Source organism: Orycteropus afer, unplaced genomic scaffold, assembly GCF_000298275.1.
Source record: "Orycteropus afer afer isolate SDZICR_OR568_19922 unplaced genomic scaffold, OryAfe1.0 scaffold00002, whole genome shotgun sequence".
Taxonomy (NCBI): Eukaryota; Metazoa; Chordata; class Mammalia; order Tubulidentata; family Orycteropodidae; genus Orycteropus; species Orycteropus afer.
In genome coordinates this window covers 21,259,743-21,285,997 of record NW_006921589.1, presented here as the reverse complement: position 1 = coordinate 21,285,997, position 26,255 = coordinate 21,259,743, and the positions used below count along the sequence as shown (strand labels likewise).

Sequence of the window (26,255 nt, the reverse complement as noted above, 5' to 3'; positions counted from 1 at the left end):
TGCAGAAGGAAGGTTGGGCAATCTACTTCCATAGTGATACTGCCTTGGAAACCCAAGGAGGGGTCACTATGAGTTGGATTTGACTTGACAGCAGTGAGTTTGATTTGGTTTGGTGACACAGTGGTTAAAACACTTGTCTGCAAATCAAAAGATTGGCAGTTCAGAATGACCAGCCACTCTGTGGCAGTCTGCTTCCATAATGATTTATAGGCTTGGAAACCCTATGGGGCAGCTCTACTCTGTCCTGTAGTAGTGCTATGAGCTGGTATAGGCTTGTTGGGCATAGTTTTAAGCTTGAAATAAGCATTTTGTTAGTATTTTTTATTATTGTTAGTAGTATAATGATGATGATGTAATGGCCATGACATCAATATCAATATGACTATATTGATATTGCACCTACTGCTTCCTAACTCTAACCTACATCATTTGGCCAACAAGCTGTTTTAATTGTTCACTTTTTGATGTAGGTAACTTGAAGAGTGAGTTACTCAATTTGTCCTTTGAGTATATCATCAGTGTCGAGTAGATGAGAATTCTTGTCATCATGGGCATTTATGTGCTGTTATATGTCTCCTTTTGAAAAACATCAGAGAAATTTGATTTCCATGTAGGCAATAATCCTCATAACTGTGTAGATCTAAGGTAGCATGTCTTCAGGAATTTAATTTAGATTTTATACACATCCTTCTTGACATGATGTCTCATTTTCCACCTTCCTAGAAAAAGTTTGTCTTTCTCATTCTAGAGATAGAGACATTTAGTTAGGTTAGGTGGTGGTGGTTGTTTTTAATTGCCTCTATGGTGATATACAGAAGATTTAAATATGTCATCCCTTACAAATGAGTACTTGCAGTATTACACTACTGTGAAAATGCTAAGTGGACACAAGATTCTATGATATAATTTTCTTTTGCCACTCTTTTACATGCACATTGGCTCAATACACTGTCTTGTCATTTCATTGTCCTGTCAATGAAAGATAAAAATTGAGATTTTATTCAGTTTCTCCAAAGACTTCATTGCTGTACAGAGACAAACTATGGGGTTCTTAAAAATTAAGGGAAAGTAGTAGTGTTTACCTAATTGTCTAGGTTTTTAAACTGTTGCCTTTCTAAACACTACTGCTGTCTTTGAAACAAATGTCTTTTGCATTTTGCTTGAGGACAAAGGTAACAACCTGCTTCTTTGAGAGAAAAGATGAGAAAACAAGTAACTTTTCAATGATTGCATTATGATCTTGAGCCTGTGAAATGCCAACAATAATCAGTGAAATGGTGCAAAACTCAGCAGAGAGACTAGGGAGGGGCCATGAGGCAGAGAAATGCTCTTGCTTAGTCCTCTTATAAAAGCAGGTGTCATTACTGAACGTCAAGCCTAGTGTTTTTCTCAGCCTCTGCCTTTTGGGGGATATATATATTTTAAAAGAGGATAATAATAAAATTGCAAGCCCATTTCATAATTGTAGGCCAAGTGGAGTGCTCATTTTCACATTAGAGCTTGTGCAATCTGAAGGGAAATGTGTTCAGTGTTACTTGTGTGTTGGTGGATCAGATAAAAGCAGACAAGTGAAGAGAGGCCAGTGAGAAGTGTGCTGGCTCTCCTGGAAACTGTGATGCTACAGGCATTCTTCCGGTCAGTTCATAGATTTCCCCAGCTCCTCTGTGCCAGGGGAAGATTTCCTCATTAAGGGGAATTTATTCCACTTCCTTTTATCATTTATTATTGAAGACTAAGTGTGAGTGGAGGAAGTTGCGGAGATGACAGGGTAGAATTTTAAGCAACAACAACAACTAAATCTACGTTGGAAGTTGAGGAGAGAGAGAAAAAGGCTTGTACTGTTTATAAACCAGAGAACACACAAGAGACTTCTCGCCATAGAAGCTAAGCAGTGCTGTCTAACCATTAAAAGATTATGGCAGAGTGTGTAAAAGTCTGATTGTCTGGTTTTGAGATGTTTTTCCCCTCTCAGGTTTCAAACTGTCATTTTGTGCAGCTAAGTAGAGAGAAACCAAAGATTCTGAAAAGGCCAGCATCACAGCCTTCTGTGTTTCTTTGTTTTGTTTAGATTCTGTTGTGGAATGATGGAGTGTAACCTTTGAAGTTTACCCTTGAACTCTGAAAGCGAGAAAAGCTGGTAGGGGAAAGAAAAGTGTTACACATGACATAGTTTAGAGGGTACAGTCATAAAATATGTATTTAATGTGTACATGTTCATAGGGGTAGAGACACACATACTAGTACACATAAGTACATATCAAATAAGAAAAGGTAATTTATAATACACATTTCAAAACTGTGTGCTTTAGTGCAGTATGCTCCAGTCAGCTGATCACATTTTTCATTTGGGATAATGGTCCCTTGATTTATAATATAATATAAATAGAAGATTCCCTATTGAGGCTTCAAAAAGCATCTCTGAATTACAAATTCAGCATTTACAGTGTATTTCTCTTAGTAATTATCTGTTTTGAATTTGTTCCAAATTAAAGTCTTCATTTTCCTTTATAAAAGTAGAAATAAAATAAGCTTTTACCCAGCCTGATTTTTGACAAATGCACTGTGATAGAAATTCTTTTTAGTGACAAAATGGAGGGCAGTCCAGTATGAGCAGGTAAAGATCATGGGGCGGTGGGGTGGGGGGGTGGTGTCTGAGTTTCCACCGTGGTCAATGAGCTTTATGCTCATTTAAGATTAGTCATCTTATATCTGACTGTAAACAGGTTTAACCTCTAAATCACCGGCTCAAAACTAATGAATCGTGTCTTCACTCTCTTTCCTTTTATTTTGTTATAATAGAATAAAATTTGGTATCAGAACAAGCTGGGAATAAAGTCAATTTTCTTCTTCTGTGTGGGATGGCATGCCATCCCACTTTGTGTTATGCAGAAGCAGAGGAGAGAGATAGAGGAAAAATGGAGCGAGAGAAATAGAGAGGTAGTTTGCTCCTTGCGTTGGGTCAGGTATCCGGAAGGACTGGGCAGCGGGGAACATGTAAAGGTATCTAACTTGGCTTGTCTTTGCTAATTGCCATTGGTGGGTCAGTATCAGCCTCTGCTTTCCAGTAAGGGAGAATGTAAAGTGCTTTGTACTATTTCATGAACATGTCTAAAGACTGTTGTTGTTGTGTGCCGTCAAGTTGGATCTGACTCGCAGTGACCCCTCCTTGAGTTTCCGAGGCGCTAACACTACGGAAGTAGATTGCCCAACCTTCCTTCTGAGGAGTGGCTGGTGGGTTTGAACCACCAGCTGTCTGATTAGCAGTCAAGTGCCTTAGGATTAGAAATTAATAATCAGGAGACCATAAATGAAATAGTAGAGAAGAGATATCACTTTCAACTTTATATGAACACCAACCACCACCACCATCACCACCACCAATACAGTTCCTATTGAGCCAATTCTGACTTGTGGGGACCCATGGTGTCAGATGAGACCTGTGCGCCACAGGGTTTTTGTTGGCAGGATTTATGGAAGTAGATCTCCAGGCTTTTCTTTGGTATCTCTGGGTGGATTTGAACTGGCAACATTTTAGTTTGTAGCCTAGTGAGATACCTGTTTGTACAACCCAAGGACTCATATATAGACATCTACCTGTTATTTGCATTCAAGTTGAGGTAGATGAGCATGGGTGTATTCATATGCCATTTCAATTTAATATGAGCTCATTTACCAAGACATTTCAAATACCATAACAAGCTACCGATCTAATTATTTGAGTAGTGAGCAAAAGTTAAAGCGATTAGATGTTCTGGAATCTGCTGGGGAACTTCAAGTGTGCATTCTGCAGGTCTGCCTTGAAGCATCTGTTTCAGAACTCTTACCTGATAGGATTTGAAGGGAGGCCTATGTAGAAGTTGCTTTCACAATCACTCTGAAATTATTTCATTTATGATTCCTTGTTTTCCATTACTGTTGTTCTTCTTAGATGTCCCTTTAAATAATGAAAAATCTCTCTCTGGGGTGGAGGATGCAGTAACAATTGAATTAGTCTTAGTGACAGAAGTTTTTTTTTTTTTCTTTTTTCCCCACCAGAGCTAAGAATGAAATTAATTCACTTTTTTATATGCACAAGGCCAATTATATCAAACAGATTTTCTTTTTTTTTTTTTTTTTCTCACTTTTTTTTTTTTTTTTTTAAGAGTACAATTTTGTTTGGGGGTGAAAGAGAGAGATTTTGTATATCTGCTAGTTAAACCCAGTGCCATTTAATCAATTCTAACTCATAGCAATCCTACAGGACAGAGTAGAACTGCCTGATAAGGCTTCCAAGGCTATGTATCTTTATGGAAGCAGGCTGCCTCATCATTTTCCTATAAGAGCAGCTGGTGGGTTGAACCACTGACTTTTTGGTCAGCAGCTAAATACCTTAGCCACTGCACCACCAGAGTCTTTTATATCTGTTAAAAAACAAAAACAAAACAACAATTAAAAAAACAAACTGCCATTGAGTTGATTCCAACTCATAGTAACCTTCTTTGGGTTTCCAAAGTGGTAAATCTTTATGGAAGTAGATTGCTCTTTGTTCCTTCTGTGGAGTGGCTGGTGGATTTGAACCACCAACCTTCTGGTTAGTAGTCAAATGCCTTAGGTACTATGCCACCAGAGCTCTTTTTACATCTGCTAGAGATGTCTAAATATACTCTGCTGGGACTCTTTTGGTGGAAGAGAGCAAGAGGAATTTTGTATAGGTATTCCAGCAATAGAAAAGACTGCAATACTGAATGTGGACAAGAACAATGCAACCTTGGTTGTTACCAGGGATGGGAGTAGGGGGAGAAGAGAGGGTAACTAGATGGATAGTTAAGAGACAGGTTTGATATGGGTGAAGGGAAAAGCAATATTACACAAGTGTGTGATGAGCAGAGTATCACTAAGGAAAAGGAAGACACAGAGAGGTGCAGAAATGAAGAAGAGGAAAACAAAAGTAAAAGACAAATTCCAACTTATTGCACCCTTAATAGAAATGTGACAAATCTAAATGCTTTTTTGTTTGTTTTTATAAACCATTATTTATTATTTTCATTTAAAGCAACATAGCAATCTTTAAAGAATTGACTGGTATTCCATATGAGAAGAAATAAAAATAAATCATTCAAGGCCAGAAAACAAATAAAAAAAGCCTAACCCAAATAGCTAAAGATAAATATACAGCTCTCCCTTATTTTGGACTTAAATGACTTTCATTTATGGTGCTCTGATCCATAGTCAAAGAGTCCTTGGGTGGTGTAAATGGTTAAGAGCGTAGCTACTAACTGAAAGGTTGGTTATTCAAAGTCCATCCAGCAATGCCTCCAAAGAAAGGCCTGGCAATCTCCTTCAAAGACCACAGCCATTGAAAACTCTAGGGAGCACAACTCTTCTATGAAATACATGGGTTGTCATGACCTGGAATTGGCTCCACAGCTACTTGGTTTGGTTTCATACCATATTCATAGTTATATATGTGATGGCTGTATTCTTTGTGAGGCATATTTCTTAAGTGTGCCTGGGCTGCTATTGTTCAGGATTAGGGTTTCAGTCATTTTAAATTAATGTCGTTGTCCATACAATAATCTTAGAAGGAAGGTTGGGCAATCTACTTCCATAGTGATACTGCCTCGGCAACCCAAGGAGGGGTCGTTATGAGTCAGGTCCCACTTGACGGCACATAACAACAACAACCATACAATAATATCATATAGATTTTGCCTCACTTTTTGTACATAAAGAAGCATCTTATTAAGGTTTATTCTTTGCTTCTTCTCTTTTCTTTTACTACTATCTCATGATGATGGGAAAATGTTCTAGCAAAAAACATTTTCCATAGGTAGGAATATTACATGCACAATATTTCACCAAACTCAAGCTTCATACTGATGTTTTTGATAAAATTACAGATCACAAAGAAAATAGTCACTTTCACCCAAGCATTTAAATGTTGTTATGATTTGAGACATTCTGCAAAATTCATATTAGAGATATTTATTTTAAAGGAGCATCATCCAAAGTTCTGATTTAGAAAAGTACATTATTTGTCAAGTACTTCCACTTTGAAGCTGAATGCACACTTGCATATAGACAAATGAACAATAGCTTAGAAACATGTTCTTGGCAAGGAGAGAGGAAACACACTTTTCCAGAATAAAGAGCAACAACAAAAAACTCCTTCCTCTACTTTTTTGCAAAAAAAAAAAAAAATCTTTGCCTGCAAAATTAAAGATGACCACAAACTTGAAAGTTTCAAAGTCCCTTACAAGCTCAGCTGTCGCCTCTTAGACAAATCCTTTCCAGACATCCCAATGGGAGGTGGGGAGCCTCTTCTCGCAGCCACCCACTCAAGCCTTGTGTACATCTCTCAGCACTTCTCACAGGGCAGACACATCAGTGGATGTTTGTTGGCATCTCGTTATACTCTAACCTCCTTGGAAGCAGGGAGATGATATTGTATCTGAAAGAATGAAAGTAGATACTTCTTTATCTCTACCACCCAGTTTCCTATGAACTTACAAATCACAAATCCTCAGCATGTTTTCTATGCAGGCAACACCCATTGCTGTCCACAAATTATTGCAAATGCAGTTGCCCTTGACTATAGTACATCTGTCAACTCTTTCATCTATATAAAGCTAAACTTTCTTTATACCTCTGTTTGTATCCCTCTACTACCATAATATTTCTTCACTATGGCCACTCACACTGTTATCTCTCTTCTCTGACCTCACGCTGCACTTGTCATTACTACCACATAGTTTATCCCGCCATAAACTGTTTGACTCAAATATTGTTTTGTGTTTTTTGGAGTACCACTGTCCTGTAGAATTTCTGCAGTGATGGAAATATCCTATAATCTGCACTACACATGTAGCTATTGACCACTTGAATTGTGGGTAGTGTGGCTGGGGATCTAAGTGATTAATATTTTAAAATTTGAATTAATTAGCACTTCAATTTAAACAGCCACATGTGGCTAGTGGCTATCATATCGATGAGCGCAGTTCTAGAGCATGTGGCATGGTGCTTGGCACACATAGTAAGTAATTAATAATATTTTATAGTCAGATTGTACTCACGAATTTGATAGGTAAATGTGTTGCTCTGAAGGAGAACTTATAGAATACTTGGGAAGATGAAACCTTCAAAATGGGAATGACAAAGAGGAATTCATTGGGAGAAAATACGTTGATTTGAGAGATAGAGGGAATTCAGGTCCAACAGAAAAGTAACTGCAGCTGCAAAAATCCAAACTAATAGTGATGTAAGAAAACTGGAGGAGGCCATTGTACACCTCAGCTCATGTTTCTTTTCTCCAAATTCAGAATATGAATTAATTAAAACAAATAAGGTTGAAAATTACTATGAGCAAAATATAGCAGATTTAATTCAATTGCATCCTATTAGGATATCAATAAAAATATTTTATTCATTATAAGTTAGATCTTCTGACAACATAGTGCTGTATTTTAATTTTGTTTTATTGACTATCAAACTATTATAATTTAATTTTATTGTATTGGCTATTGCTTGAAGTAGCTGGCCCACAGGTATTTGGTTAGAGCTGCTTTTACAGTAATATTTTATTCTTCTGTACCTTATCTCTTTACAAGTCATTTTCATGTGCATTTTAAATTCTAGTTACAGTTTTAAAAGAATCTAGGGTGTTTCAGTCTTATTCATTCATTCAGTGAGTATTTATTACATTCTATCTGTGGGACGGACAATGTGCTAGGCTTTGAGAATAGCTTGATCAATAAGTCACATGGGTTTTTTACATCATGGAAGTAAAACCTAGCTGGGAAAATGTTTGATTGGTGAATGAAAACTAAGAAATATTAACATCAGGTGATGATGACATGCTCAATTGTGTGGTTCTGATTTGACCATGGCTTCAAGCAAAAGAGGAAGCAAGATGATATGAAGATTAATGTGGTGAGAGCAGACTGAGCAGACTGAGTGGGCTTCATGGATGAGGCGTGGCTTTAGTTGAGCTCTGGTAGCATAGTGGCTAAGACACTTGCCTGCTAACCAGACGGCTGGCGGTTCAAACCCACCAGCCACTCCTCGGAAGGAAGGTTGGGCAATCCTACTTCCGTAGTGATACTGCCTCGGAAACCCAAGGAGGGGTCGCTATGAGTCGGGTTTGACTCAACGGCACATAACAACAACAACAACAAGGAGTTGAAAAGAACTTGGGTAGTGAAAGGAATAGCGAAGGCATTACAGATAGAAAACAGCATGCTCAACATCGACACTATGGAAATGACCATGAGGAAACTGAGGAGGCAAATCTAACTTGAGCAGAAAATAGTCACAAAACCACAAACTGTCTTCTCAACATTGACAGATGATATATGGTCTTTAGAAATAGAGGCGTTTTATGTTGGGGTACATAGTCTGATGTAACGTTGGAACTCCTAGGGAAGAAAACTCTCAAAGCTCATAAACCTACAGGCATAGAGCACAAACCAGACACTGGAGAAGGGGCCATGGATTTGGGAATCATTGACTAATTATGAAGCTTGAATTCATGAGAGTGACCGAATTAAGAAAGGTTGAGAAGGTAGGCAGACCAAAGCAGACAACAGAGGCCTTGGAAAAACAAAGAAGCAATATAAATGATTGTGATGAGCAACAAAGTAGGGCAAAACACAGTTTCTTGGAAGTCAGAGGAAGATATCACTTAAATAATGGAACATCAAACGAGTCATATGCTGACATACATTTTGAGCTCTGGTAGCATAGTGGCTAAAGCACTTGACTGCTAACCAGAAGGCTGGTGGTTCAAACCCACCAGCCACTCCTCGGAAGGAAGGTTGGGCAATCTACTTCCGTAGTGATACTGCCTCGGAAACCCAAGGAGAGGTCGCTATGAGTCGGGGCCGACTCGACGGCACATAACAACAACAACAACAATTGATTCCTCATATATTGAGGAAGATGAAAATGGAGAAAAGGCTCTGGACTGGGTAAGGAGAAGGTGACTGATTATCTTTGAAAGAGCAAATTCATTAGAACAGTCAATGAAGAAGCCATTTATTAGGAAATAAGGAGGGGAATGGATGCATGGGGTGTGAAAGCAGACCACAGGTTTGAGAAGATCAGCATTACAAAAGGTAGAAGGCTTTGTAAAGGCTAGAAGTTTTAGTGGGCAAGTTATTTGTGGTAACATAGTGCCTAAGGCATTTGACTGCTCACCAGAAGTCTGGCAGTTCAAATGCACCAGCCAGTCCTCAGAAGGAAGATGGGGCAATCCTACTTCCATAGTGATACTGCCTCGGAAACCCCAGGAGGGGTCGCTATGAGTCCGGTCTGACTCAATGGCACATAACAACAACAACAACAACAAAAGGTAAGTAGATCTAAACATGTTTGCAGATGGGATATAAGGAGACCTTTGTGCTTTGAAATGGAACAGCTCCTTCCTTCTTTTTGTTTTTGATCTAACCTTGAATCTCTTTTTTCCATTAAATTCTAGTGAGTCCATTACAGAAGAAACCCTGAAAAAGGCAAAGGAGATTGGGTTCTCAGACAAACAGATTTCAAAATGCCTTGGATTGACTGAGGCTCAGACAAGGGAGCTGAGGTTGAAAAAGAACATCCACCCTTGGGTTAAACAGGTAAAGAAATTTCCCTTCCTTCCCAGGATTCCTCTGGTGAATGTTACCACCAACTCAAAAAGCCATTGCCAATAAAAAGAGGGGTGGAATTAGAAAGTAATGCTACTTGGTCAACTGATGTTACGATGTCACCAATTTTCAGTACAGGATAGATTTGTGCTTAAAAGGCAGAGAAAGCAGGAGCACTAAGGGTCATGATCAAAGTGAGTTACCTGCTTTTCTGAACTTAGGTGAAAGAAAAAACATCAAAATGACCTCTCCTCTGCTTTTTGACTTTTGTCCAAATATATCTGTGGTAGGAGAAATCCTTACTCTAATAGAGGGCTTGAAATGCCCTGATGTGGTAGCTGACCCTCTTGAAAAGAGTAGTTACCTTCTTTGGCACTAAATTTTTACAAGGTAATACTTTATTTTAAGTGCCCCATCATTATGGTTCATTTAGTATTCATTGTGATAGGGCTGGGCATAACGAGTTCATCTGGTATTCATGACAATCACACATGTAGTTTCATAGGTGTGACTTTCTAATTTTTTTTTTTTTTGTGGGGGGAGCCCTTTAGTGTAAGGTGTGCCTTAGCTTAAAGTATTACCAGCTGGATTTCATCCTTTAAAATCATTGACTTTCCCCCGTGTACTCAGGGGCATATGCATACCTTAGGTCCCAGGCTTGATGCTGAATATTTTCTATTCAGCAGTTATTAACTTCCTTCCTTCTCACCTGACTTGCACCAGCTTGCCCTGTTGGCCTCACATTCTTGCTCACTAAGCGGAGCTCCTGGCTCTAGAGAGCTGAATTGATTTACTTTTCCCAAATACATTCAATGAGTTCCCTCTCCCTAGCCCTTACCCATGCTTGATCGGATTTGTGTCATCCCATTGCTCAGTTCCATAGGTAACGTAAGAATTGTGCATTCATTGGCAAATCAAAGATGCCCTATATAGGTCATTTTATTCCAATTTTATATGCTGCTGCTTTATTTAGACAACTGGCTGGGGGAGCCTTCTTGGTAACCATTTGACTGACTGCATGACCAGTGGTGCTCATGATAAGTATTCCTATAGCAATCCAATGATTCCCCAGAGTGTATGGCCATTTATTGTTTGGGTGATAACTAGATGATATTATTTGTTTATTTTTCTCCTCCTCCTGTTTTCAGAATTAAAAAGCAGGTGGATTGTACAGACCTTTATCATGTTTTTATATTTGACAATAATAGGCATTAAATGAGTATGAATGCTACACAAATGATGCACAATCAGTCTTGAACAAAATTACATAAAGAAAGGGAACAAAATTTCTCTATGTTTACTTGTTTATTTTTTTCTTGCAGATTGATACACTGGCTGCAGAATACCCATCAGTAACAAACTATCTCTATGTTACCTACAATGGTCAGGTAGGAACAGTCAAACTGTCATATTCAGAAAGCTCTAGATTGAGAACATGGTCTACCTTGGGGAATACACACACACACACACACACACACACACACATTGGTATATTGGTGGTTGTGATTTTGGTCATCTAGTGATCCTGGTAATAAAAATGGCCTCATGTGGGTGAGATATGAGTATGTGTTTCTGTATTCACTCCTTTAAGAATTGCCTTAAGATGATGAAGTCAAGTAAACAGATGATAAAGACACTGTTTACATGAACATGCAATTTTCTCATGATTATTTAATTGAAAAATATTGATCCCTTTCTTCCAAATAAGCAGAGCTTGTATAACACATTATATTTAGAGTCTAAAAGACGATGCATGCCAATAAGAAGCAGAATGAGAATGACTCATTCAAAGACAGGACAAATAGAGGAACAATAACATAATAATTTCTATTGTCTTTCTCCCTCAGGAGCATGATATCAAGTTTGATGACCATGGAATGATGGTGCTGGGCTGTGGTCCATATCACATCGGTAAAATTATAACTTAAATTCATACAGTACTTTACAGTCTATATAGTATTTTTCACATATGTTAATTTCACTATTCTAAGAACAGAGCAAAGTAGGTGTTGTTATATTAAATATTTTGCAAATTAGGAAACTGGCATTCAGAGAGATAAAACCACAACTCACATAGCTATTAAATGGAATAAGTGGGGTTCAAACTTGGCTTTTAACTACAGATTCCATTTCCTTTCATTTCATCACGTCATCCCTTTATCATTTACATTCTCACAAAAAGGACTTCTTGCTTAGGCAGCAGAATAAATCAGCTTTTTCTCTTTTAACGTATTTTTCACAAAGATTGACATTTGCAAATGGACTTTATACATCAACCAGAAACTTCATTGATAGAGACAATCTCTGACTTAACGTACTGACTTCTGCTTACATAAAATGTAAAGAACACAACTCATTAACATATAGGCAAAGCATTATATAATCTAATTAAAACATAACAACAAAAATGCAATGCACTGCTGTCAAGTCAGATCTGACTCATAGCGACCCCTCCTTGGGTTTCCGAGGCAATATCACTACAAAAGTAGATTGCCCAACCTTCCTTCTGAGGAGTGGCTGGTGGGTTTGAACTGCCAGCCTTCTAGTTAGCAGTCACATGCCTTAGACACTATGCCACCAAAGCTCCTAATTAAAACATACTCAACAGAAATTACAAGAACACTTAAAAATTGATATTTCATAGTGTATTAAGATTTAAAACTGTTTTAAGGTATATATTTAAGTGGCCATTGATATTAGTCAAGAAGTGTATTTAAGATTTAGTTTCTGCAAGCTATTCCAATATGGGAATGTTAAATATATGATTGAAACATATATAGTCTTTGTTGTTTTGAAGCAAAGTTTATTTAAATTTTTACAGTTAAATAATTACTTCAGGATGTGTTAGTTTACCAAGCTCTGGCTAAGTCTTGAAGTGGGCCAAAATTATTTATACTGTTACCACTTACCACCTTAGTTATCTCATGGCTAAAGGCCCTGGACACCATCACCAGCATTTACCCTTTTCTTGGTACTTTTCTTCCTATATCTTCCAATTTACCTAGCTTATACACAAGTCTGCATTACTTTAGGGTCCAGAGAGGGCTAACAGAGCTGATAATCAAGCATAGAAATTAACATGCTACTATATTTGGGCAACATATTATTTTGCCATGAACTTTAGGAGACAGTTTCTTGATGCAAAGGATTAATGTAAGTCCCAGGACTTTCAATTAAGATGGCACCCCTATAGAGGTGATATTTTGAGGTATTTAGGTCATCATTGGACTTCAAATTACTCCATGATGGTTGTGCACTCTGCATGGGGTGGCCTTGCCAAGCTTAAAAAGACATGATTGGAATGGACAGAACTTTCCAATCAATCAGGGTATCCAGAGATGCAAGCCACCTCAGGAATCACGTGGTTTAGCACTTACATAGCAGAGTAGTGGAAGGGCTGAAATAAGAACTCAAGTATTGTGATCACTGGCTTTAACGATTTTTGTGTATAAATGTCACCGTATTCAGTCTGAGTTTCTTTTCAGTAAATGAGGGTTATTTTTTATCATCAAAATGATCTCCTATTAACTTTAGGCTCTAAATACTTTAATAATGGAGATTTCCTACTGTGGTGCAGAACGTCACATCTACACCATGCCAACACATAATCTTTGTCCTTGTTTTTCTGCTCTTAATATAGTGTGCATCAAGGGTCTGAAATTTAGATTTTAATGTTTTTAAAGTTGAATTGGAGGGGCACTAACTTCCTCACCCTGGACTGACAGGTGATGCATTTCTGCTTTTCTTTATGTTATAACTTCATGCTTATCACTTTTCCAAATTTCATTGTCTCTGCAGGCAGCAGTGTGGAATTTGATTGGTGTGCTGTCTCCAGTATCCGCACACTACGTCAACTTGGCAAGAAGACTGTGGTGGTGAATTGCAACCCTGAGACTGTGAGCACAGACTTTGATGAGTGTGACAAACTGTATTTTGAAGAGTTGTCTTTGGAGAGAATCCTAGACATCTACCATCAGGAGGTAAGGAAAAGAAAAAAAAAAAAAACAGAGACAACAAAAAACATATGCAGTTCACTCATTATATATATGTCTTCATGTGTGCAGACTTATATTGTAATTCCTCTTAAGAGAAAGAGCTGCCATTGTCTTCCATGGGCTAATTTTATACTGAAACTAAAATAAATCACACCAACATTATGTTTTTGAGGTCTTCGTACAGAGTGATTAATTTTTATTTGCAGCTCATTTTTTTTTTTTCTAAGCTTTCCAGCTTTGCTGAAAATTCTACTTGGTTACATGTGCCAGACACCTATTAACTCTTATACGATGGTCCCTTATAAATATTTTGCAGAACGATTCAATTGGTCATTTAGACATACAATAAACAGACTGTAGTTAACATGATATTGCTGTTTAATGATGGAGAGTTCCCAGAGGAAAGAAGTCAATTGATCAAAAGGACTAGTTAATTCTCTGTTCCAACAGACGAAGCCATTAGTCTTCACTTTAAGATCAATGTGTTCATTTTGAATGGTTTTAGTTCCTTTATAGGAGCTCTGGTAGCATAGTGGCTAAAGTACTTGACTGCTAACCAGAAGGCTGGTGGTTCAAACCCACCAGCCACTCCTCAGAAGGAAGGATGGGCAATCCTACTTCTGTAGTGATACTGCCTCGGAAACCCAAGGAGGGGTCGCTCTGAGTCGGGGCCGACTCGACGGCACATAACAACAACAACAACAGTTCCTTTATAGCTTTCTTTTACAGTTATCCCTCTACCTTGACCCTGATATTGTTGAGTGTGTCTTCACTGTGGATCCACATCATCATAGATTACCCTAACTCTGTAGAACAATTTAAATTATCTTAGAATTACAAAATTAACTACTGGAAAATTTCAGAGTAATGTCCAGTAGCGATGCCATTTGATGTCATTACAATTCATTCCCTATCATAAAGAATCATCCTTATATGTGAGACATGGTCATTTAGAGAAAAAAAAAAAAAATGACTTGGAGCCACAATGCTTAAATTCTAGTTTTGACTGGACAACTCATTGACTTGAGCAAGTTACTTAAATTCTCTGTATTTTATTCATTTAATGAATCATACGAGTATAATAAGACCCTACTTACAAGTACTGTGAAGACAAAAAAACATTTGTGGTTGAAATTATGGTGTAAAGTATATAGTGTCAGAAGAATGTGGTGATTATATTATTGCAAAGAAAGAGCAGACAAATTTAGGATGCTCATACATTTCATAGTTGTCTATTTTAGCCTGATCTACTAATCTTTCAATATCATGAAATTTATTCATCAGGTAGAATTCATAGAGAACGTTTTTTAGTTCTCTCTCTGGCATGGTTTTTCTAATAATTCTCCTTAATATTCATGTCAGATAGAAATCAAAACAAATACATGCTATAAATATTTCTTGTGTACCTTTTGAGTGCCAGGTTCAGCAAGATAAAGAGTTATGAAACCAGATCCTTACCTTCAAGACCCTAAAAACAAAACTGGGATCTGGAACGTAAATATGTGAAACACGAAAATTGTTTGAGACATATTAGCTAGCGTTACAAGCAACAGCAGCACAGGTGTTTTATACAGAATTAATTATTTTCCTATGAAATGGTTTAAGGAAAGATCAAAATCTTCTATGGGTGCCTTCAGATGAAGATGTCCATGGATATATTAATGAGTTATTTATTTATTTATTTTACTGTAGTTGACTTCAGTATTATCAAAATCAATATTTTACAAATACCTCTACTCTTAGTAACCTCCACTGGGTTTCCAAAGCTATAAATCTTTACAGCAGTAGGTTGACTCATCTTCCTCCCACAGAACAGCTGGGGGGTTTGAACCACTGACCTTCTGGTTAGCAGCAAAATGCCTTACCCAATACACCACCTGAGCTCCTTGAGTATATCCTCTAACAGTAACTATCTTTGAAGCCAGTCAGAGTAATACAGAATTAGGTGAAGATGATCATCTTTGCACATTAGTTAAGTGTAACTGCTTTAGAATCTGTAGAATTGAGTTAAAATACTGACTCTGTTTTGGCTAGATAAGTGATACAGAGAAGTCACTTTGTTCTCTTTGAGCCTCAGTTTCTTTAGCTGTAAAATGGAGATAGTAATGACCACCCTATAGGGATACTGTGAAAGCCAAACCAGATAATTCAGGATACATAGTAAAGTCCTCAATAAATAGTAACAGCTATTATACTATTATTTTTTGAAAGTTGTTAGCTCAAAAAATAGATATCAATTTCATAAAGCTATTTTGTAACACACTGATGTATTTATTAACTGAAGTCCTTTTTATTGATCCTAAAACTCCTATTAATGCAATTGACTCCAACTTTTTCTCATAACTTGCTACCTATCGCTTAATTTTTAAAAATTATTTTGAAATGTTTCACGTAAGAGAATTTTGTATACTTTCAATTGCAGAATGTATTTTTAAGCATCTAAAAATATAAACCACACTGCTAATAAAATAAAAATAATAAGCAAATAAAAAGATTATTGCAGTGAAGAGAATAACTCTTTCTAAAGGTTTTGCAGACACATTTTAAAATGCTGATAAAAGTAGAATAAGTATGCTTATAAAAAGTACTGTGAATTATTTTCAGTACTGTTTACAATATGTTTAAATATTCAATTGCAAGGTATTTGTTTAGGCAGTCCTATAAATCTCTTATCAGAGACAAATTTTTGTTCCCTAAAGAGTATTTTGGAATGATTTCAAATAATGTTTATATACAATATCAATCACTTGAACTATTCTACCAAAATTCATTAGTGGGTCATTCTGACCAACATATATTATGTCAAAATCCATGGCCTATCAGACATTATAATATTTCCCGATAATAATATGAGATTAATATAGTATACAGGACCTTTAGTATTTTATTTATATAGCAACTGTATGAAGTAGGTATATTACTATCCTGAATTTACAGACAAGAAAACAGAACCTCAAGGGGGATTCACAGAGAGAACCAAGATGAGAACCAAGATCTATCTCTAAATCCAAATCCCCAGCATCCCACACTGGCTCAAACACTCTACTATAACTAGTCTCAAGTGACTTTGAGATTTAGTAGGATATATATATATATATATATATATATATATATATATATACACACACATATATATATGTATTTGGGGGATCTGGTAGTATAGTGCCTAAGGCATTTGACTGCTAACCAGAAGGCTGGCAGTTCAAACCTACCAGTCACTCCTCGGAAAGAAGGTTGGACAATCTACTTCTGTAGTGATACTGCCTCGGAAACCCAAGGAAGGGTCGCTATGAGTAGAGTCTAACTTGAGGGCACATAACAACAACAACATGTATATATTTATTTTATCTTAGCCAATAATTGGAGACTCATTTTTGAGTAAGGGATTATTATACTGATAAAACATCAAAATTCAGGCTAGATAGTCAGGGACTGCTTATAAAACAAGTAGTAAGATAATAGAAAGAAAAATCTATTACTGTAGACAAGGCTGAAGTAGAAGTGAAGGAGGGGAATGTGGATTAGATTGTCTAAATGGAAGGTAGAGTATAAAATGGAGTGGTTAGAGTTTTGACAAGGGAGAGGAGAGAAGAAAGGAAACAATGATGGGGGAAGGTTGAGGAGAGTGTACAGAAAGGAGTCTTGGTGGCACAATGGTTAAGCATTGGGCGGCAAACTGAAAGGTTGGTGGTTCCAACACACCCAGTGGCTCTGCAGGATCAAGACTGGCAATCTCTTTCCATAAAGACTATAGCCAAGAAAACCCTAAGAAGCAGTTCTACTTTGTAACACACGGGCTTTCCATGAATCAAAAACAGACACAAATGGCACACAACAACAAGAACAGAAAGCTTTCTAGTGGGAATGTGTGTAGTTGGAGACAGTAAAATCTTCCAAGGGCTAAGGAGAATGATGATAGGGAAGACTGGCAAGTCTTAATTGTCCAGAGGTCTTTATTTCAACATAAAGAGTTTATGTTTTATTCTTTAGACTGTGGGAGCCTTTGGAGAACTCTGAGTATAGGAATAATTTGGTGAAGAAATTTGTAGGTTCATTAATCTGAATGTAAAGTGCTTGGATAAAGAGGGACAAGAGAAGTGAGTGTTGGAAAAAGAGATATGTATCTACTTAGGAGATAACAACAGTAGTCCAGAAATTAATTGATTATAGTGTGGAGTGCATGGTGAAAATATTATTTGGCTTTATTGTCTTTTTCTAATGACCACATCTACAAATGTCACAAATGGTATTTGTGTGTAGTTGTATGGAAGCCTTGCATATATTTTAGCATGTCAGTTCTGGAAACAGAACTATGTCTGTTTATCTCTTTGTAACATAACTTAATATTGTCAGTGGATGAGAGAGATGAAAATATCACAATCATGTTAAACATTATCAAAAAAGGAAATGGAGTCAATATTGGTACAATTGTCCATTTGTGATGCAGTTACTCCAATGGCTGGTTTTGTGGATGTCTTTTGCAGGCATGTGCTGGTTGTATCATATCAGTTGGGGGCCAGATTCCAAACAACCTGGCAGTCCCTCTATATAAGAATGGTGTCAAGATCATGGGCACAAGCCCTCTGCAGATAGACAGAGCTGAGGATCGCTCCATTTTCTCTGCTGTTTTGGATGAGCTGAAGGTGGCTCAGGCACCATGGAAAGCTGTTAATACTTTGGTAAGGAGAGAAACACGTGTCTGTTTTTAGTGGCATCTTTTGGAATTGTTGTAACCTGAATGTTAACTACTGAGTATGTTAACTACAGGGCAACTGGAATGAATTATACTCAATGAATTCACTCTAAAGCTACTATCTTTCCATGATTGTAGTTAAATACTGGTTATAAATTGATAAGATTATTCTCATTAAGATTCAGATAATGAAAAGAAGTTCAAACTATTTTTGAACTAGATTTGATATTTAGCATTAGAAACTAGGAATTTTACGTATTTCAAAGTCCAATTTACATTTTAATGATGCTTTTTGAGACAATAAAAGGAGCTGGGTTACCACTTGATCTAATGATTCTACTCTGCATTTTCACAGCATGTTTTAAGCATTCATACATTTTGTTTTTGTTTCCTTTAATTAGAATGAGGCATTGGAATTTGCAAGGTCTGTGGGCTACCCTTGCTTGCTGAGGCCTTCCTATGTTTTGAGGTAACATTTTGTTTTCCAAAACAGTGAATTAAAAATGTGCTGACACAAAAATGTATGTTGTATGCTAATAGCAGTGGGCTTTGATGTAGTAATTTGGCAATCCATTACACAGTCCCAAATCACCACAGCCGGATTGAGGACCCTCCTTCAGGATAACACTTTCTCATCAGGGAGCGGCAATGTGAAGATCCTTCAGTCCTACATCCAGAAGCATGGTGTAGGAACGTCTCTTTGCCAAGCTTAGGGAGGATAGTTTTGCATTAGTGAGCAGGACAATGCATGAACCAACTTGAGATCTCTCTCCCGAGTATCTGTTAAGCAGGAATGACAGCTTATCTTTTTGACTGTTGCTAACACCTTCTGATGGTGCCTGTGGTTTGAAATTCTGAGCCTTTTGAGGTCATTTTTTAAATAGATGCATTGTAATGGTGAGGGCCTTGGGCAGGGAGGGTCTTTTATGTTTAACTTTGAAACGAAGTTGAATCTTCAAAGGAGAAGTTGTGAATTATCACTTATTTTCTTTAGATGTTACCACATGTAAGGAATAATTTTGTTGAACAGGGGATAATAAGAGAAGCACTATTAGCTCATGGTGACCCCTCCTTAGGTTTCTGAGGTGGTATCACTATGGAAGTAGATTGCCTACTCTTCCTTCCAAGAAGTGGCTTGTGGGTTTGAACCTACAGCCTTCTGGTTAGCAGTCAAATGCCTTAGGCACTATACCACCAGAGCTCCTTTTAAATGGAATCCAACATGGGGTCTTTTAAAATAATGAAAAATTTCAAAATGAGGTTGAAACCTTTCCTTTTTATTTAAATGATGTTTTATGTACACCACAGTCTAACACTACTACTTCTTTGAGATATCAATATAAGTTAATTTAAACAACTCACACATTTAAGGAAGGACTGTAGAAAACAGCATTGACTATTGGGCTCCCTTTCTCTACTATATCTTTGTTCTAGTTTCTTATAATGTGAATTATCAACATTATTACTCTAGCCATCCTCTCATAAACAGATGAAGCAATTGCAAGCATTTTATGCAGAAATTTATAATAAAGTAGAAAAGGTAAAGAAAATACTGCTTTTTCAAAGGAAGTGGAAAGTAGTATATTTTTCCCCTTAATTTCCTTCCTTCTTCTTCTCTCATTACTTCCCTTTCTTCTCCTCCCCCCAAGTATGAAAATGTCAGAATTCAGTGTAAAATGATTTCAGATAACATTCTTTCTCAAGTACTCAGAAGGAAGGATGCCTTGAATAAGTTTTAGTCAGCTATTGCATATTACATTTGCAAATATTAGTAAAGAGAAAATTATTTTGTAATCTACTTGAGGTAGTAGAATGACCTGGTTTGATAGATTACCAGTGGTTTAGATCAACAGTTGGTAAGTTACTATGAAGAAACAAAGTATGGGAAGCTAGGTCATGGGCTGGATCTGGTTAAGATTTAAGAATTACCTGAAACTGGTAGAGAGTTAAAACAATAAGTCAGAAAGGACACACTTTGGGGAAGTACAATATCTTGACCTACAAGGGTCTTCTTGGGATATTGTCACAAGACTAATTCCTAACTCCCAGCCCTAACTCCAGCAACTTTTTACTTAGGTTGATTGTCCTGGTTATTAAATGGATTACTGTCTCAGTTTAGAAATAGACACTGCTTTACTTAGCTGGACTGGAACTAAAGGTTACCTGGAACAAGTCTAAGTCAATCAAGTTTAGCATGTTTTTCTTCTGAAGCTAAAAAAAACTGATCTGTTTGTTTGTTTCCTCTTTTCCCAGTGGGTCTGCCATGAATGTGGTATTTTCTGAGGATGAGATGAAAAAATTCCTAGAAGAGGCCACTAGAGTCTCTCAGGTAGTGTCTGATTTCCTCCTAGTGACTTTGGCCTCTTCTGTTAATTGCTGCCTTATTTTATGTGCTGTCTGTTTTTCTTCTCACACAATATTGTCAGGGAAGTTGTCTGTTTTTTCATCTGCCCACTAATCACCTACTCATGGGAATGAGAAATTCAGAAGCATTTAATTATATTTAGACCCTTAGGGCTATTAGAAGAGGAGGGGGACCAGTGCACATTTGATCAAAATAGAGATTTACACATTTTTAGACTCCTTTCTCTGCTCTTGAGAAAAATGCCGGTCAAGTTATCCCTGGGATTCCCAGCCTTGAGGGATGCCCAACCATGCTCATCATTAACAAGTAAAAGCTCTCCTGACTTTTAATTCTCATACCTGGGGACTTTGCCTTACTCAACTGTACAGCTTCAGTACTAAGTCCCTTCACCTTGGCTCAGCTATTGATTTTTTTCTGGTATACTACATTTGTGAGTTAATAAAAATGTTTATGATTTTGTGGTGACTCTACTATCTTCCTCCACTGCCCCCAGCTTTTATTTTCTCCTTTGGTGTTACCTCAGTGTGATCCATTTAAGACTTACCCAGTGGGGTTATTGATCTACAGACCTTGTACTGTAGAGGATGAAAGTGATGTTTTTTTCTTTTAAAAGCTTTCAAAACCTAGTTGGAGTAAGGAAAAAAAGGAACAGCTCATAGAGAAGAGTAGTTTGATGTGGGACGAATGGAGCTTGGAGGGAGATGAAGAGTGAAATCAGAGGCATTTCAAACAAGAATAAAGCAAGTGAATTGTTCCCATACACATGATGCTGTTGTGGATGGTAGTTGCTCCCCTTGGATGTTTGGGCACTGAAGAGAGTGGATATGACTAGGGTGAGAAAAGGCAATGAGTTTATAAAAGAAAACCAGCTGTATTTAAAATTCAAGTTTGTTTGAAAGTCGGATAACTGAGGAGCAATCTTGTCTATGGGCAAGTTTTCATTAATGAATTTTGAAGTGAAACATGAACGATCCTCTCCTTTCATTTATCCCTGGCCAGGAGTCCTGCAATGTTTCCCATTTGAGAAGCCAACAGCTACAATCAGTTGGCCTCATCTGAGTAGTGAGGCAGGTTTCTTTTCTTGTTTGCTTGGAGCACTGGACCTCATAGGGTCTCAACTCATAGAATATCTTTAAGAATTTTTCTCTTAGTCTATGGGATAGAACCTGCACATTGTCAAAGTTTTATAATAAGATATTCTGATTAGTTCTGTATAGTTTTGGGTTCAAGCACTACCGCAAAATCTGTGGTAAACAATATAATGAATCTAGAGTAAAATGAACTCACATAAATCAATCATTCATTTACTTATGTGTTCATTCATATTTTAAAAAACCCATTGCCATCAAGATGACTTTGATTCTTAGTGACTCTATGGGACAGAGTAGAACCGCCAAGTCTGTGAATCTTTGCAGAAGTGGACAGCCATCTTTCTCCTGTGCACCCACTGATGGGTTCAAACTACCAACTTTTCACTTAGCAGTGAGCACTTAACCACTACACCACCAGAGCACCTCATTGATATTTAGCATCTCCTATATAATAACACTGTTTTCAGGACAAAAGGTTATACTTACATCAAAAGTAGACACAAGTCTCTGTCCAAACAGAGCTTTCTTTGGCAGGGGCACCAGGCATCAATTACAATTAAGTGTGCTGAGAACTGTAGTGGAGAAAATACAGGAAGCTAAAAGCAAGTATATTAAATCTTGAGGTCTAGTCTTGGAGGAAGGGACTTTAAAATTGATGTCTGATCATTGACCCAGAATTAATTGGGTGAATGGCTTACATTGTGAGTGTGAGTAGGAAGGAAAAATAGCATTTGTGAAGACCTGAGGATGAGAAAGAGCATGGAATTTCTGTTGTTGTTGTTGTTTTGTGCCATCGAGTCGGACCTGACTCATAGCAACCCCTCCTTGGGTTTCTGAGGCAATATCACTATGGAAGTAGATTGCCCAACCTTCCTTCCGAGGAGTGGCTGGTGGGTTTGAACTGCCAGCCTTCTGGTTAGCAGTCAAGTGCCTTAGACACTACACTACCAGAGCTCCATGGAGTTTCTCGGAACTGATAAAGAGTGACTATAGCTAGGGCACCAAACACAGTGGGGCGCAGTGTTGATTATGATGATGGTAAAGAAGTAAATAGAGAAGACAGGGATAAGATAAAGGGTCTTGGCAGTCATTATAGTGATCTTGCTTTTAAAAAGATACCTATTTGCTCTTTTAAAAAGATAACTGTGCTGTAGCATAGAGATTGAGTAATGAGGGCAAGAGTGAAAAGTGTTTGGGGACTGCTGCTGGAGAGTAAGGCAGAGATGACAGTGGCCCGGATCAGGGCAGGTTAATAGCAATGAAGGCGGAGAGGAGAACATTCATCCCAGAGATATTGTAAATTGAAGGGATTGGTGAATGAAAGGAACTGGAGGGTGAAAGGGGATGAAGGATGACTCTAAAATTTTTGTCTTGTGCAGTTGGATGGGTGGTGGTGCCATTTATTGAAATGGGTACTCTGGAGAAGGACGACATTTTGGACTGGGGAATCATATATTTAGTTTTTGACCTTTTGACTGTGAGGTTCTTGTGAAAAGTCCACGTAGACATGCTTTAAAGGTGAGGTAGAGATGTAAATATAGATTTAGAAATAAGTAGCATGCCATTTTAGTTGAAGACTTAAATGTGGAAACGATCATGGAGGGAGAAAGTATAGAGGAAAAGAACCACCTAAGATACAGACTGGAGGAATAGCAGCATTTAAGGGCTGATTAGAGAAGGTGGAGCCATGAAGGAACCTGAGAAAGTACCCAAGTCTATAAATCTGTGGTTCACAGATGCCAGAGGAAGATAGATGTTTTAAGAAGGGTGGAGTCAACAACAGATGATGCTGAAAGACTGCCATTTATTAAGAGATTATGTTCTCTTAATAAAGACTATTAATTTATTCAGTCAGCCAGGATGTGGATGCTGTAGTTGCCCCACCCAGATCTTTTTACCTGCAGGAACACCCATCACCCCAGTGCTGTGATAGCTAATAACACCTCACAACTGCTCTCTTCTCTGGACAACTATCCTTAGCCTTATGAGATCATTTTCAATTAGGAAGCAGGAACTTTTACCGCATCCACACCCTGGAAACCCCAGTCAATGACTGATCTTTGCCCCAAGGTGGGACTAACTGTGATGCATTTTATGCCCCTTACCTCCCCATGGGATCACCCTGAAGCGATTTTCCACCTGAGTCTACATTCCTCGAGCCTCCCTCCACCTCTGCTGTTCTTTCCTGTTTCTCCAGTTCCCTCAATAAATATGGACAAGAATCCCCATCTTAGGCTTGGCCAGGGAAACTGACTAGGACAGCTGGTAAAGTTATCTTTTTCTGAAGTTGTGCTATTATCATCATTATATAGAAAAAGCACATTAGTCTCAACTAGACCTGTCATGAAAAATATCCAATATTCTTAGGAATAAAGAGATTATTAATGGCATAAAATATTGTTTATTTGGACTTTTCCACAAAATTAAGTTTTATTAAAAGAGATAAGATATATTAAATATAACACATAGATAAGATGCTGAATTCCATACTAGTGGCCAAAAGGCTTCAGGGACGAGGTAGCATTTGAAGTAGGTGTTGAAGGATGAGTTGAGATCTGAAAGATAAAGCTGAAGGAAAGTCAGAGTGTATACAGAAACAGAGGCATGGCTACTGGTAAATGCCTAGGGCATAAAGACTCGCTCACTGACATCAAGTCATAGCTACTTTGGGTTTTCAAGGCTTTAAATCTCTGTGTAGAAAAGGGATGTGTAAATACCGGAGACTGTCAGTCATCCTCTTCATTTACTCTGGAAAAATCAAGTGGTGGTCAAGTTGTGGAGGGCATCACAACATTTTCATGAAGAAACTGAGCATAGAAGAAACTTCAAAAATGGTAAGGAATTTGAAACTGCAGATAGAGAAGCAGTGTCTTCAGGTTAATAAAGAAAAATGCTTGCTTTTACAGTTGGCATACTCACTAGAAGAGGTAATAACAACCCACTGCCCACAAGTTGATTCCAACTCATAGTGACACCCATTGGGTTTCCAAGGTGGTAAATCTTTACAGAAGTAGATTGCCCCATCTTCCTTTCATGGAGTGGCTGGTGGGTTTGAACTGCCAACCTTCTGGTAAGGAGTCAAATGCCTTAGGCACTGCACCACCACAGAAGTGGTGTAAAAAAAAACAAACTCACTGCCATTGAATCAGATCCGACTCATAGTGACCCATCCTTGTGTTTCCAAGGCAGAATACTACAGAAGTAGGTTGCCCAATCTTTCTTCCGAAGAGTGACTGGTTAGCAGTCAAATGCCTTAGGTACTAAGTGGAATAAGGCATATAAGTTCCATGTAAACAATTTTATTTTCAGCCCAGTAAAATGGAAACAAAATGCTACTCTCTTTCTCAGATCTTTTAAAATTCTCATATATAGAACTGACTTAGGAAGTTGCAGTGCTCTGAAAATATAAAGGTAAGAAGAAATAATCTGAACCAATAACAATAATATAATTATAGTTACGCAGGGAAATATTTAAGTCCTGGGTGGAGCAAATGATTAAGCATGGGACTACTAACTGAAAGTCTGGAGGTTACAACCCATCCAGAGGCACCGGCGAGCAAGGCCTGGTGACATGCTTCTGAAAGCTCCCATCCGAAAGCCCTGTGATACACAGTTCTCCTCTGCACACATGGATAGCACTGAGTTGGAATCATCTTGAAGCAATGAAAAACAACAACAGAGAGACATTCATGATTTCGGAAGCAGAAATGAAACCCATATTCTTTCCGATGTTTTTCCCTCTTTTTACTAAGTCACCTAGAAGCCTCGAGCTGAGATTTCAGAACTCACGTTCAGCTCACTGAACACTCAAAGTTGGAAAATATCCTTTGTCTCACTGTAAACTGAGGCTAAGTGGGTAAAGTACTTTGCCCAGGTCGCAGAGTTCATAAGTAGCAGTAGGAGGACAGGGATTCAAATGTGACTCTGCTCTAAATCATTGATTAGTCTAATAAGTAAATTTCCTATGTAACTTATTTAAGCCTTTTATAGCCACCTGATTATCCTTCGTCACTCATGGCTTTGTGTATTTCCCAAAGACACACATCTAATTGATATATGGGTTATAGTGAATGAGACTATAGACTTTGGAATCTGACAGATAAGAGTTCACAGTCCTGACTCAGCCACATACTGGTCACATGAACAAAAACTTGTCCAGAAAAAAACAAAACAACAACAACAAAAAACTTGTTCTTACAAAAGAGGTTGGCTAATGGGTTTATGTAGTGTTTAGCATTAAGGTTTTTGCAAATATTATCCCAGTATTTACTTAAACTACATGACCTATTGACACTATGTACATAATTTCAGCTAAGAATTCCTCCCTTCTATTTTCCTTGGTGACAGGAACACCCAGTGGTGCTGACAAAATTCATTGAAGGTGCCCGGGAAGTGGAAATGGATGCTGTGGGCAAAGATGGAAGGGTAAGTGCTTTCTCCCCATCTCCTCCATCTTACTTTCTTGTCATTTTCATTTTTTTTTTTCTTAGCAACTTTGAAACATAA

General features: G+C 37.7%; 1 protein-coding gene across 1 annotated transcript in view; it reads left to right on the top strand.

Annotated features, from left to right (window-relative positions):
* Positions 1-26,255, top strand: part of CPS1 (carbamoyl-phosphate synthase 1) — a 171,448-nt gene that overhangs the window by 121,591 nt on the left and 23,602 nt on the right. The window contains exons 20-27 of the mRNA XM_007935894.2: positions 9,455-9,596; positions 10,928-10,993; positions 11,453-11,516; positions 13,404-13,585; positions 18,085-18,279; positions 18,695-18,762; positions 20,547-20,622; positions 26,097-26,174. Of these exons, the coding sequence (XP_007934085.1) occupies positions 9,455-9,596; positions 10,928-10,993; positions 11,453-11,516; positions 13,404-13,585; positions 18,085-18,279; positions 18,695-18,762; positions 20,547-20,622; positions 26,097-26,174 (871 nt within the window). The remainder of the gene's footprint in view (positions 1-9,454; positions 9,597-10,927; positions 10,994-11,452; positions 11,517-13,403; positions 13,586-18,084; positions 18,280-18,694; positions 18,763-20,546; positions 20,623-26,096; positions 26,175-26,255) is intronic.